Source organism: Alexandromys fortis, unplaced genomic scaffold, assembly GCF_014885135.2.
Source record: "Alexandromys fortis isolate MF-2015 unplaced genomic scaffold, M_Fortis_MF-2015_v1.1 scaffold_69, whole genome shotgun sequence".
Classification (NCBI taxonomy): domain Eukaryota; kingdom Metazoa; phylum Chordata; class Mammalia; order Rodentia; family Cricetidae; genus Alexandromys; species Alexandromys fortis.
The window spans coordinates 286830-300184 of NW_026067951.1; the positions used below are offsets into that span (position 1 = coordinate 286830).

The 13355-nt window shown below is 38.4% G+C and overlaps 1 protein-coding gene across 2 annotated transcripts in view; it reads left to right on the top strand.

Moving 5' to 3' along the window:
• Positions 1-13355, top strand: part of Itga8 (integrin subunit alpha 8) — a 174179-nt gene that overhangs the window by 18066 nt on the left and 142758 nt on the right. For both annotated transcript variants that reach the window (XM_050150524.1, XM_050150525.1), the window contains exons 3-4: positions 10455-10555; positions 12960-13083. In XM_050150524.1, the coding sequence (XP_050006481.1) occupies positions 10455-10555; positions 12960-13083 (225 nt within the window). The remainder of the gene's footprint in view (positions 1-10454; positions 10556-12959; positions 13084-13355) is intronic.

A 13355-nucleotide genomic window follows, 5' to 3' on the forward strand; every position in this document is an offset into this window, starting at 1 on the left:
CCCCAGAGATATAATAACCACCGCTGAACAAAAAGATTGAATTTCTGCCGGTGGCACAAACCTTTAATCCCAGCACTCGGGAGGCAGAGATAGGCGGGTTTCTGTGAGTTCAAGGCAAGTCTGGTCTACAGAGTGAGTTCCAGGACAGGCTCCAACACTACAAAAAAACCCTGTCTCAAACAAGCAAACAAAAAAGATTGAATTTTCAATAAATGTTGTGGTTTGTGTGGTGGTTTGGATGTGAAATGTGTCCTACAGGCTTGTGTGTCTGGACACTTAGCTCCCAGTAGAACACAGTTATAGGAAGCTGTAGAAGTTTCAGAGGATGGGACATGGTTGGCGAAAGTGGGGGTGGGGGATGGGGAACCTTTGAAAGTAGAGCCCAGCCTTAGTTTCAATCTATTTCTGTCTGCTTCCTGGTTGATAGGATGTGACCAGTCAAGCCGTGCTCTCCCTGACATGCAGAGCCTGCCTATTGACATGGCTTCTTTATCAGATGAATTGAAATCTTCTGAGACCGTCAACCAAAACCTGTGTTTTCTCCCTTCAGTGGCTTCTGTCTGTCAGTTATTTTGTTGCCACAGTGAGAAGAAAAGTAACTAAGACAATGGTGTTGGGACCCATGGCTTTTCATGCTGAAATAAGCACAGTGTATAGGAATAAATTCAACATGGATCATAAGCCTCATAAAGTTAAAGGGCAAAAAAGAAAAAAATGAGAGAAGGCATATGCAACACACACACACACACACACGGAAGTATCGATATCCCAAACTTATGATTGATTATTATCCATCAGTAAAGCCAATAAGCAAACTTAACAGGGAGGAATGAATGGTCCACAAACATATAAAGGCAATCAAAGTTACTATATTGGAGGAACATAAATGAAATAAATAAATAAATAAATAAATAAATAAATAAGATGTCCTTTCCTGTCCAGGTCCCTAGGAAAACCTTAGCTGTCCTGAATAGCAGATGCCCCTTTGCCTTGCTCTGCTGGTGGGCCTGGGAATTATAGTTACTTTATCAGATGAAATAGATTTTTCCAAGGATGTTTAGAGCCCACATGTATGCAGGTGAAATAGATACACATACGTGGTTATCTAGTGGGATATATTACTATATAAGAATTTAAAGGAATGGATTCGATTTATGTTTGTCCATCCACCTGTTCACCCATGCACCTATGTTTCTATATACATGTACATCGGCCTAGCTAGCTAGCCATTTGTGGCTGTCTCTCACGGACTTAGTAAATGCAAAACACAAACACACTCACCTACCTAGAGATTACAGAATGCCATTTATCAATTAAAAGAATAGTCTATCAAATGTTGACAAACTATAACTAGATTTTGCTCTATCTTTTCTTTATTATTATTATTTTGCACAGTCTGTAAACTATGAGTACTATCAAAGTTTTAAGTGGCTAATACTTTAAAGAAAATTTTATTGCACATAAAAATAATATGGATTTTCAATTTCTGTGCTCATACATTAAAATTTTCTTGCAATTCTGCCAGCACTTTCCTCTGTTCTGGCTGTGGTTTGATTTGACTCCGAGTGTAGTACTGGGCAGTTGTAATAAAGAACTGTGGAAGACTGCAGTGCCTAAGACATTTATTGCCCAGTCCTTGACAGATGCAGAGCCTGGATATATATTTTTCATGAGATTGTTTGTTTTGGGGCATGTGTGTTGAGTGCATGCAGAGGCCAGAGGTAGAGGGTCAGCTTTCTCCTTTACTTGTTCTTCACCTGAGTTTTTGAGGCAGGATCTCTCACTATGCCTGAAGCTCGCCAATTTGGCTAGACTAGCTAATCAAAGGACCCTCTTGTTCCTACCTCCTCAGGGCTGGGATAACGTGGCATGCCACATCACACGTCTTTCACGTGGCTGAGGAGGATCAGATCCAGTTCTTTCTGCCTGCATATCTAGCAGTTCTAGCCTGAGCTGTCTCCTTCACTCCAGTATTATTTTAAACACGCACACAATTCATGATGGTGGCACAGCTAGAGGAGGAAGTTGGTATGGGCAGAGAAGGACTTGTAACACTTATGAATGTAAGAAATCTGGGATATTGTCAGTTCTGTCAGCGTTTACGTAACTCTGTTCTTCTTTATGACAGAAAAACTCTCCCGTGTCTATATCCATATTTTCTTTATCCAAATTTTTCTGTTGATGGACAGTTAGATTAGTTCTATAACTTAGCTACTGTGAACCATGCTCCAGGGATGTGCAGGTATCTTTGTGATGCATTGGCCTGTAGTTCTTTGAGTAAATACCTAGGAGCAGTACAAATTGGGTTATATGATAGAGGTATTCTCAGATTTTGGAGGAATCCCTGTACTGGTTTCCATGGCTACTGAATTAGTTTATAGTCTCACCAACAGTGGTTTTCCTATTGAAGTTTTATTTTTTTGTGAAGTGAATTGAGAATTCCTTTATATATTAGTTATATTTTTGCTTCTCTTGGAAAAGAAAAAAATCACATGAAATTTTATTATTTATTAACTTTGTAAATACTTCCCTTCACTAAGAAAACTTTAAATTCTGCACAGTTACTTGGCTAATGTTTCCTGTCTTTGGACTTTGTTTCACCTGCCACTTATAATCTGTTAGAACGTTCCTAGGATTGAGAGGTCTTTTTCAGGTTTGTGGGGTGGACAATGCTCTCTTCCGCTTCAAAGGGCGTGAAACCTGCCCTAAACGCTCTGTTTTGTCATTAGTGCAGCAGTTAGGGTTGGGTTTGGGTATGGGTAGGAAAATAGAGTCCATTTTGCCTGTTATGATTGGGGAAGAAATTAATATAGCAGCTGAGAGACGTGTCAACCCCGGGACAGAGAGCAGCTTCCATGGGTTACAGAATCTAAAAGTGTGGAGATCATAGAACGTGATCTCAGCTGACCAAGGCACACCGAAGACGTGGATGTCAGGACGACATCTGGGAGTGGCTTGGACACGTGATGAAGCCTCACATCTACCACCAACCACTAAGAGTCTGTCTGCAGGTGCTATCAGAAAGGAACAGGCTCCCCGTTTCCCTCTTCTTGTTCATCCTGAATCCTCTTCATAAGAAAGTCCTAGAAATGTGTTTTCCAGGGTTTAGTTCGTGCCGTAAAAGGAGACCAGCCGGCTGGAAATGGTGATGGGCGGTGAGAGCTGTTGCCTGGGGCTTCTTTTTAGTAAAGGTCAGGTCAATTACGTCAAAGCCATCTTCCATGTATGGGAGGCTTATTGAGCACCAGTATGTGGTCAATAGATATGATATAATAGTAGGGTAGTTAGATAGTATGTGGTAGATGGATATGTGGCACCCTGGGTCACGCCAATTGGCATGAAAGAATCTCGTTCCAAAGAGGAAGATGAGAAATTAGGAGAGATAACTTTCAGCACCAGCTGAACATGTGTTACTTAACAGAAATGTGAAATTACAATGGTTGGAATGTGTGTTTCTGTTGCAATGGAGGTTAAGCCTCACATGAGGTAGGCAAAGGGTCTACCAATGAATTCTGTATGTATATGTATATATTCCTATATATAACCTTTAAAATTTTCAGTAAATAAATTTTTGGATTTCATTACATCATTTCCATGCTTATAATATTATACCTTACTCAAAACTGTCCAACCATCATCATCCTCCCTCCTCAATATTCTCATTGATCCCCTTCTGTTCCCCAAATACTCCTTCTGTTTTCATGTCATAAATGCATGTATGCATATTTACCTTGATATTTCATAATGAAACTAAATATGATGCATTTTACCTTTCTTCCTTTTCATTACTGTTCTTGCCTCCACTCTCTTTAGGCTTCTTTCTCCCTTTTTACAATCCTATTTCTACTTTCATATATATATATAATATATATGTGTATATATAATACATATTTATTCTTAAGTCTAGATTCCTCAAATAAGAAAAATATTCACTTTTCTTTGCCTGTTTTTTTTTCCATTTAGTGTGATAGTCTCTAATTCCACCTGTTTTTCTATAAAGTACATAATTTCACACTCCAAGTGAATAACATCTCATTGTGTGGCTGTGCCACATTTTGGCACTCACCTGTGGATGGGCTTCCAGACTTCCCTTGTCCTGGCTCTTGTGGATAATACAGCTATAAACACGACTGTACAAGCATCCCTGTGAAATGCTTACTTAGAATCCTGGTAAATACCAGGAATGGTGTCACCTAATTACATGGCCTCTGGTTTCCATAGGAGCCCCGCCATGTTACGCTACAACCAAGAGTGTATGTGAGTTTCATTTCTCCTGCCGTCTCGCCAGCATTTGTCATCTGTTTTCCTGATGACAGCCATCTGGTTAGTGCGACCTGAAATCTCAGTGCAGTTTTCATTTGCCTTTTTCTCATGGTTAAAAATGTAGAATTTGTTCTCAAATTTCAGAGGACCTTTCCATGTCATAGACACTAGAACATGGGGGTGAAGGTTCTATGTAGTGTCAGGCTCAATGTTCAGTGAGTTGGGTGGGTGTTGCCTTCTGTAAAGGGGCCTTGCTGTCAGTTTGTGGACCCAAACAGAATTTTTAAAAGATGGCTTGTGAATGTTCAGGATCAATGAAAGAATAACATTCCCCCATGAGAACAGACCAGGGAAAATTGAGTGATGCAGTGCGATTCTTCTCTATTACAGTGCTTAAGCTGGAAATGGAATCAACAAAACTCACTCATTGGTATTCTTCAACTAGAAAAATTTGTTTCTCCAAATAACCACAGTTTTCTCTCTTAATAAAGTTATCATTCAGCTCAATGTTTAATCGCAAAACAAAATAAACAAAAAAAATACTTGAGAGACACCCAGACAGAGTCACATAATTCAGTCCCACAACACAAAGCCAGACTTGGAACCGGAATTATGTTCCTCGTAATTTTCTTCCTTCCTTACAGAAGCCTGAGTCTCTTAAGTCTGTTGGGGATCTCTTTTAACTGTGAGTGTCTGAGTTGCCAGTCTCCTTTTCTCGACTTTTTACTAGGTTAGAAATTTCAAAGCCGCTCCAGAACTTTCTCCCCATGCTTAATCAAAGCCACATTGACAGTCTCGTGGGGTGTCACCTATTTTACTCCTGAGCCCCACAAATCACTAATAATAACCCATTATGCTTGTGTGTCTGTGAGTTCCTTTCTAATTCTTAGTTGGAGGTTGAGTTTCTGAGTTTCTAATTAGTTACTTTTTAAGGATTATGTACATTTGGTCAGATTGCTAGAAGATTCTGCTTAATGTGACTGTCAATTTATAAATATCTTTCATGCCAACTCCTGATTATGAACTTGGTGACTTTTGGTCACCTGCAAACAGAAGGACTGAGAACTCCCAAAGGTTGAGCCAACCAGCCAAGACCACTCAGTTACTGGAGGCAAGATTCCTTGGCCTTGAGTTTTTGGTCCCCCATCTGCCTAGTCATCAATGGTGGGTGGTGTTTATGAATTCCATTTCAGGCTTTAAGCTGCATGACGTTGTCGTTCTTTGCCCATTGTGTGCATTTGGGTGAAAATTTCCAGAACTTGTCTTTAAAAAAAAAAAAACCCTAGAAACATCAAAGCTAAGATTTTTGAAAAGGAAATTCATGATTTTCTACTAACATGTCACAATGTAAGTTTTAGATTCAGATTGAATACATTATTCTTTAAAAAATGTCTGCAGTCATAAGTAAACTCGGCTGAAGTCTTAATTAGGTGTTTACTTTGGCCTTACCTAATAGAGCTTAAAACTTCGTTTTGTAATGTATTTATTTGAGAGGCAAGAAAGAAAAATAAAAATCTGTATGAGAGGAAACACATGCAGATAAGATGGCCGAGGACAAATGTCCTTAGGAATTCCTTAGCTATTACTACAGAGTAACGTGGAGCCGGGCAGATGAAGCCAAGGGGCCCGTCAGTTGACTAGGACTCAGGGGGAAAGGACTGATCGCTGCTTTGGATTGGGACCTGAAGTGTGTTACACATGGGCTGAGTTTCTCCTTATCTAGTGTCTGTCAGGCCGAGATCTGCAAAGGAAATGGAAAACTGTGGTATTATGGACATGTGCTACTCAGTTAAAAGCCAAGTCCCGAGCATCCTTTCTTGATGGTTTCTGATGCATGCTGAGACATTTGGTGGCTCATCTGGCCAGGGAGAAGGGTGTTTGTTTTTAAGACTTATTTTTCTTATGTGATGTATGTGTGTTTCTACGTGGGTGTGTACCACCTGTGTGAATGGGTGCCCATGGAGTCCGGGAGAGGATACTGGATCCCCTGAAACTGAAGTTATGGGTAATTGTTTGTGAGTGGCCCAAGTGGGTGCTGGGAATTGGCTTCTTGTGCTTTGGATGGGTAGCAAGTATTCTTAATGGCTGAGCACTCATTCTAGCCTCAGGGGAAGGATTTTTACCTCTGTTAATATTGAAAACTAGCCAGCTTTCTTCAAAGATCATAGGACAATGATCTGGTGTCCTATCAGCAGTAACTTGTGTGTACATTCAGGATGCTCAGAACACACACTGTGAGGGGGATAGAATTATCTCTGCAGTGTGAAAGGTGAGGGGCAGCATCCTTTAAGTTGTGAGGTATCTTAGTGTATTTTCATGGTGTTTTTGTGTAATGAAAGCCACCCTATGCATGCTATCGTTTTGCAGAGCTGGGGATCAAACTTAGGTCTGACACATGCTAAGCAGGCACTCTACAACTGAGCCATAGTCTCAGTCCTAAAACATCCTGTAACTTACCCTTAAAGAGACATTCCCAGTGTATCAAAATTAGTTTTCAAATATATTTAGATTGACAGGTAGTACGACTATATATAATGTGATACTTTGATAGATGTATATATACTATAGAAAACATAAACTACTTAATGTATCTATCAGTGATTTTGTTACTTGTGTGTTGCTGTTATAAAACACTCTAACCATAAACAACTTTGAGAAGATAGTTTTATTTGGTTCATGCTTCCAGTAAAGCAGAGTCTATCATGATGGGGTCCATACAAGAGCAGGAGCAGTAAGGTGACTGAGTTTCATCTTCACGCAGGGAACAGGGCGGTGGGGACTGGAAGTAGGCTGTAGCTATTATTGCTCAAAGCCTTCCCCCAGTGACCTTCCTTCTCCAGCAAAGCTGTACAACGACCTCCCCAAGCATTGCCATCACCTTTGGAACCATAGGTGACATGAGCCTATGAGGGACATTTCTCATTCAAACAACAGTCCCCTAGCATCATTAACATTTTACTACTGATAATAACATTCAAAATATATTCTCTTAGAATCTCCAGTGTATAAAAAAACATTAAAAACTTTGGGCGCCATACTGTCTGATAAATCTTCAGAATGTCTGCCTCCTAGCTGCATCTTGTTCCCTTTTGACCACACCTCCTCCACACCCTCTAACAAACACCACGGCACCATGTGTTTCTGTAAGTTTGCTTCCTTTGTATCCCACCCACGGTTGTGCTCATGCACTGTGTGTGTCTGACTGACAAAATATACTACAGATCATAAATCCATTGTTACAAATAATAGGATTTTCTTCTTTTTTATTGTTTTTATTGAGCTATATATTTTCCTCCCATCCCTCCCATCCTTTCCCTTCTCCTTCTACCCTCTCTTATGGTCCCCATGCTCCCAATTTACTCAGGATATCTTGTCTTTTTCCTACTTCCCATGTAGATTAGATCCATGCATGTCTCTCTTAGGGTCTTCATTGTTGTCTAGGTTCTCTGGGATTGTGAATTGTAGGCTGGTTTTTCTTTGCTTTATGTCTAAAAGCCACTTATGAGTGAGTACGTATGATATTTGTCTTTCTGGGTATGGGTTACAAACATTCTTCTTTTACCAGGTCAAATGATCTACTGTGTTTTTGAACCACTTTTCTTATTCATTCATCTACTGGTGCCCACTAACAAGGACTCTGTATCTTGGCTACTGTGAGTTACGTTATCATGAGCATGGAGTGAGACTAGCTCATTGACACACTCCTTTGAGGGAGATATAGACATTGGAAAAGGGCTTCTGGATCATGTGGTCATTCCATTTTCAACTTTTAAAAGAATGTGCATATTATTTTCCATGACAGATAGACCAGTGTATATTCATACCCACCTGGTGTAAAGGTTTCTTTTCTCACTTTCACACCAGAATCTGCTCCAGTCTTTTTAGTGATACCCTTTTTCCCCTGAGCTAAGTTGATATCACAAGTTGCTATCATATGAGAACCTATGATCTCACTGTGATATGAATTTCCATTTCCCCGGTGACGAGTATATTGAAGACATTTTCATTTACCTGTTTGCCATTTTTATATCTTCTTTTGAGAAATGCTTGTTCAGGTCCTTTGTTCAGTTTTAATTGGTGTTATTGTTGTCTTACTATTGAGTCATTTGAATTTTTGATACAGTTGAGATATTCCCTTATCAGATGTATGGTTTGCAATTATTTCCTTCAACACCATAGATGGTCTCTTCACTTAATTTGACACAATTTCATTGTTTATTTTTCCTCTGTTGCTTGTGTTGTTGGGGTCATGTCCAAACATATCTTTGCTGAGACCCATGCCATGAACTCTTTCTCTTCACTCCTCTGGCAGTTGACAGCTGGAATACCTTTTGAGTGGGGTTTGTATGTGCATTTGTGTGTGATAGGAGCTGAATTTCTTTCTTCTGCATGTGAGTTGTCGAGTTGTTTCAATCATTTATTTAGTAGCTGTCTATTCTGTTGTATGGTCTTACTACCTTTGTTGCAGGTCAACTAGATAAACTGAAAATGTGTGGGTTTTTCTCTTCCCGCTCCATCATGTTATGCCAGGGTGATAGTGTTTTGATTTCTATGGTTATTCGGTGTATCGTCTTTTAAAGTTAAGTACAACAATGTCTCCAGGTTTGTTTATTTTGTTTATGATTGCTTTGGCTATGTGGATCTTTGCTTTTCATTGTGAGTTTTTCTTTCTGTGAAGAACTTCACTAGAGTTTTTCTTTCTGTGAAGAACTTCACTAGTTTTTATAGAGATTATATCAAGTCTGTAATCATGGTGAGTGTCATGGCCACTTTAAATTTCCCAGCAGAAATTTAGGCTATCATTTCCACTGATTTTTGTCTTCATCAGTCTCTTTCATCAATATTTTATTGTTTTGACATGCTTTTACTAAAAATTTAGTATAGAAAATTGAGGCTATTGTGTTTTATTGTTTTCTTTAATTCATTTACAGATAGTTCTTCTTTAGTATATAATAATGGTACTGATATTTTTGTAGATTTCAAGGGTCTCCCTACACAGTCTAGGTGGTTTTGAAAGCTCTATGTAGCATAGGTTGCCTCAAATTCTCCTTCTTTAGCTTCCTTAGGACTGAATTATAAATTTGTGACACCATAGTAAATTCTGATTTTTAGTGTGTGTGTGTGTGTGCATCCACACACACGTGAACACAAGTATATGTATAATATAATCCCTAGGGCTTTACATATTCAGAGCAACAACTTTATCACTTAGTTATATCCCCAGGCGTCTGATTTCAATTTGCTAATTTTGTAGAAATTTTACCAGAAAAAATACTTTTTGATTTTTTCAAACAGAGTTTCTTTGTGTAACTGTCCTGGCTGTCCTGGAACTTGCTTTGTAGACCAGGTTGGCCCCAAACTCACAGAGATCTGTCAGCCTCTGCCTCCCGAACAGTGGGATTAAAGGTGTGTGCCGCCACTGCCTGGCTCAAAATTTTATTCCTAATTATTTTTCTGGAGTATTTAGTGTTTTCTACATATAAGACAATTTTATCTGCACAGAGAATTATTTTCTTCCTTTCTGATTTAGATGCCTTTCCTTTCTTTCTCTTGTCTTATAAGTCTATACATTTCTAATATTTTGTTTGGATATATGTGGACAGGGTGGGGTCTTTCGGGATGAGCCAGCAGTTAAGAGCAGAGGACACAGGTTTAGTTTATAGCACCCACATGGGGAAGCTCACAGCTGCCTCTAACTCCAGTTCCAGGGTTCTGATGCCCTCCATCAGCCCTGGTAGGCACTGTTCACATGTGCACATGCAGAAAGGCAGACACGTATGCGTGTGTGTGCGCGCACACACACACACACACAAACAAACTCTCTGATCCTAGATTAGGGTTTTAACTTTACACCACAGAGTATTGTATTAACTTGTGATATATAGCCTCTGTTGTGTCCTTTCTGACATTCTAATTATCAAGGGTCTTGAACATGGCAGAATGCTGACCACTGGCAATGATTTGTTTGCACAGATAAAATGAAGGCATGTGCTTCTTGTAGGGTCTTTGTTTAACTTTGATATCAGGATAATTTTGCCCCTTGGAAATATTTGTTCCTCTTCCAACTTTTTAGACAAGTTCAAGAAAAATTGGCATTCATTCTTCTGGTGTCTTAATGTTTCGATTGATTACTGTAATTTTAATTGGCTGTCATACTTAATAAACTAGCCATCATTCATTTTTCTTGTTAGACAACAGGAAAATCAGAGTTAATGGAACCAAGGAACCTATAGAGTTTAAATCAAACCAATGGTTTGGAGCAACAGTGAGAGCTCACAAAGGAAAAGTCGTGGTGAGTATGAACGGCTCGGGGAGCTGCCTGCCTTCTGCATCACACGGTTTAATGCTTGATCTATACACACTTTCCTAGAGGAGTGAGCTGGTCGACGTGCTGGCTGCTTTAAGAATAGAGGTGGATAAAACCAGAGGGTCAGTGATTGAAATTAAAGAATCCATTTTTACAAAACATGCTCAAAGCTATAAGAAATGAAACCTTTTTTCCCTAAAATTCCAGATATTTACAAACACTTTAAAAATTACTAGGAAAAATGGAAAATTAAAAGTGACATTCTGAAGGGGTAAACACCTTATTGTTCAAGATCAATTTAAAAGGCTATTTAAAATTGGTCCTATGCAGATTCCCCTGCTAGCCAGAGAAAATAGGTCTAGAAAAATGACTCTATGGTTGTTTAAATATTCATTTATTATTGTGGGATAAGTTTTTCTTTAAAAATACCAGCTGACCAATGTTTCTGAATTCATTAATGATTTTAAAAGCAAACAACCTGACTTTTAGGTTGGATCTCTCAGCTCTCAAATGCTATGACTCTGATTTTATTCTCTTATTGTTGTTAAGTGTTATGTGTCTACATTATTGAGAAATGAATGACTTTTTGTTATATCTGGAGGTTTTTTTTTTTTTTTTTGTAAAAGGACTCAATGCAGTTGTTGGATAGAGGTCATGACAGAGGATATAAATCTGTTTTTCTAGTTCTAATTTTGTCACATTTTTTTTTGGTGGTGGATACATGCCTAAATATACATTTAGTAGTCAAAGTATAAAACCCAAGGTGAAGTTCCACAGCTTCAGAATATATACTCTAGCTATTTATTGAGATGTATAGACGTTGGTTCTGGTTAATTTTGGTGTGCAATGTTTATTTTATTTGTAATTTTTTTGTGCTAAATTTTATAAAACAGATTAACTAAAAGAAGAAGAAACCAGACTGCGTCATGAATGAAGCAAACTTTTCTCATTGTTCAACTTAACTTTTGCTGGCAAAATTCCTGATATTTAGCTAGCTAATTTGAAGGCGGTTCATTTCGCCCTCATATAGTCCTTGAAATGGCATCACAAGGCATAATTTAACAAGTATGTTTTTGATTTCATCAGAGTCCTAAAATTAGAACATGTAAGTAAGTCATCAAATAAGTATCTGATATAACAAATTACATACCATAAAACCCAACATGTAAGAACTAATTCATAATAACCTGCTATACAACTGTGTTTCAGCTTCTATCTAGAGGGCATGGATTTAATTTCATTCAGCACACATTTATTTATTAGGGAGATTTTTACATGCAAAGCTCCATGTTTAGTGTGGCTAGCAGTTAAATAAATTCTGAGCAAGGCCTTAATGTGTGAGCGCATGTTTACATTGTGTGCATTCTTCTCCAAGTTCGTCCTCTGTATTTTACCTGGAAATAATCATGGAATGGTTTATTTATATCCTGCAGGGATTTTGCCATTTTAGAATTGAACATATATTTATGTAATGACTTGGTAGTTCATCTACATCAAGAAGGTTATCTGTGGCCACTGGAGTTTATCAGAGCAAGTAGAATCAGAGTAGTGGTCACAATACCTTAGAAGTGTGTTGTCTGTCATTTGCATGTGCTCTTTGAATGCTCGCTGACCCTCACTGCTCCTTGACCAGCAGTTTTTTCATGAATAAAAACCATGACATCTGAACTAGTAAAATGCTAGGATAAGGAGGTATCCCACTTATATGACAGTCATTGTTTAAAAGTCATAAGATCAGCTTCAGGGATGAACCAAGGCAGTCCACAAAACAGAGATTTATAAACCTGCATAAATCTGTTGATTTGAAAACCGTTTTTAAAAAATTAATGACCAGACAATGGAAGGAATGAGTTATTTTTAGGACATAGTGTTAATTCATTCAGTGTTTGGATGTTGTTTGCTGTTACAAAGGCCTTTTTTTTTTTTTTTTTTTTTTTTTTAGGAATGAATAGGAAATGTGAGGAAATAATTTTGTTTTTCTTTCTTTCTTTCTTCTTTTTCTTTTTTCTTATTGGTTTTGTGAGACAGGGTTTCTCTGTATAATAGTCCTGACTGTCCTGGAACTCACTTTATAGACCAGGCTGGCCTTAAACTCACAGAAATCCACCTGCCTCTGCCTCCCAAGTACTGGTATTAAAGGTGTGCACCACCATTTTTTTATTTAATTAAAAATTCTGCCATAGAATAGGATCATCCCTTTGTTTATATATAGTTTTTTTTAAATAATTTTCAATGAGCTAATATTAAAAACTAGTTGAAGGCCAATTAATTCACTTAACAACAAAATACAATTACCTGTAACTTTGGTTACACTACTTAGCAATTTAAATCAAGCCATTATCTGAGAAACCTGTGTCAATACTGTGTTTCTTGCCTTTGGTGTCCACAGGCCTGTGCCCCTTTGTATCACTGGAGAACTCTGAAACCAAACCCAGCAAAGGACCCTGTTGGCACGTGCTATGTAGCGATTCAGAACTTCAGTGCTTATGCTGAGCACTCTCCTTGCCGCAACAGTAAGTTTTTTTATTCCTTGAAAACAAAATTTAGCTCCAAAGCCTCCAGGCTTGACAGCTGTGGTAGATGGTCTCTACGACTCAGATTTCGACTCATCTATTCTATATTTATTTATGCCTCTTACTTTATATTGCTGTAATAAGACACCATGCCTAACTTAGAGGAGAAAAGTTTATTGGGTCTTACAGCTTCAGTGATGAGTCCATGACCATCATGGTGGAGAGCACGGAATCCAGCGGGAAGGCATGATGCTGGAGCAGTAGCTGAGAGA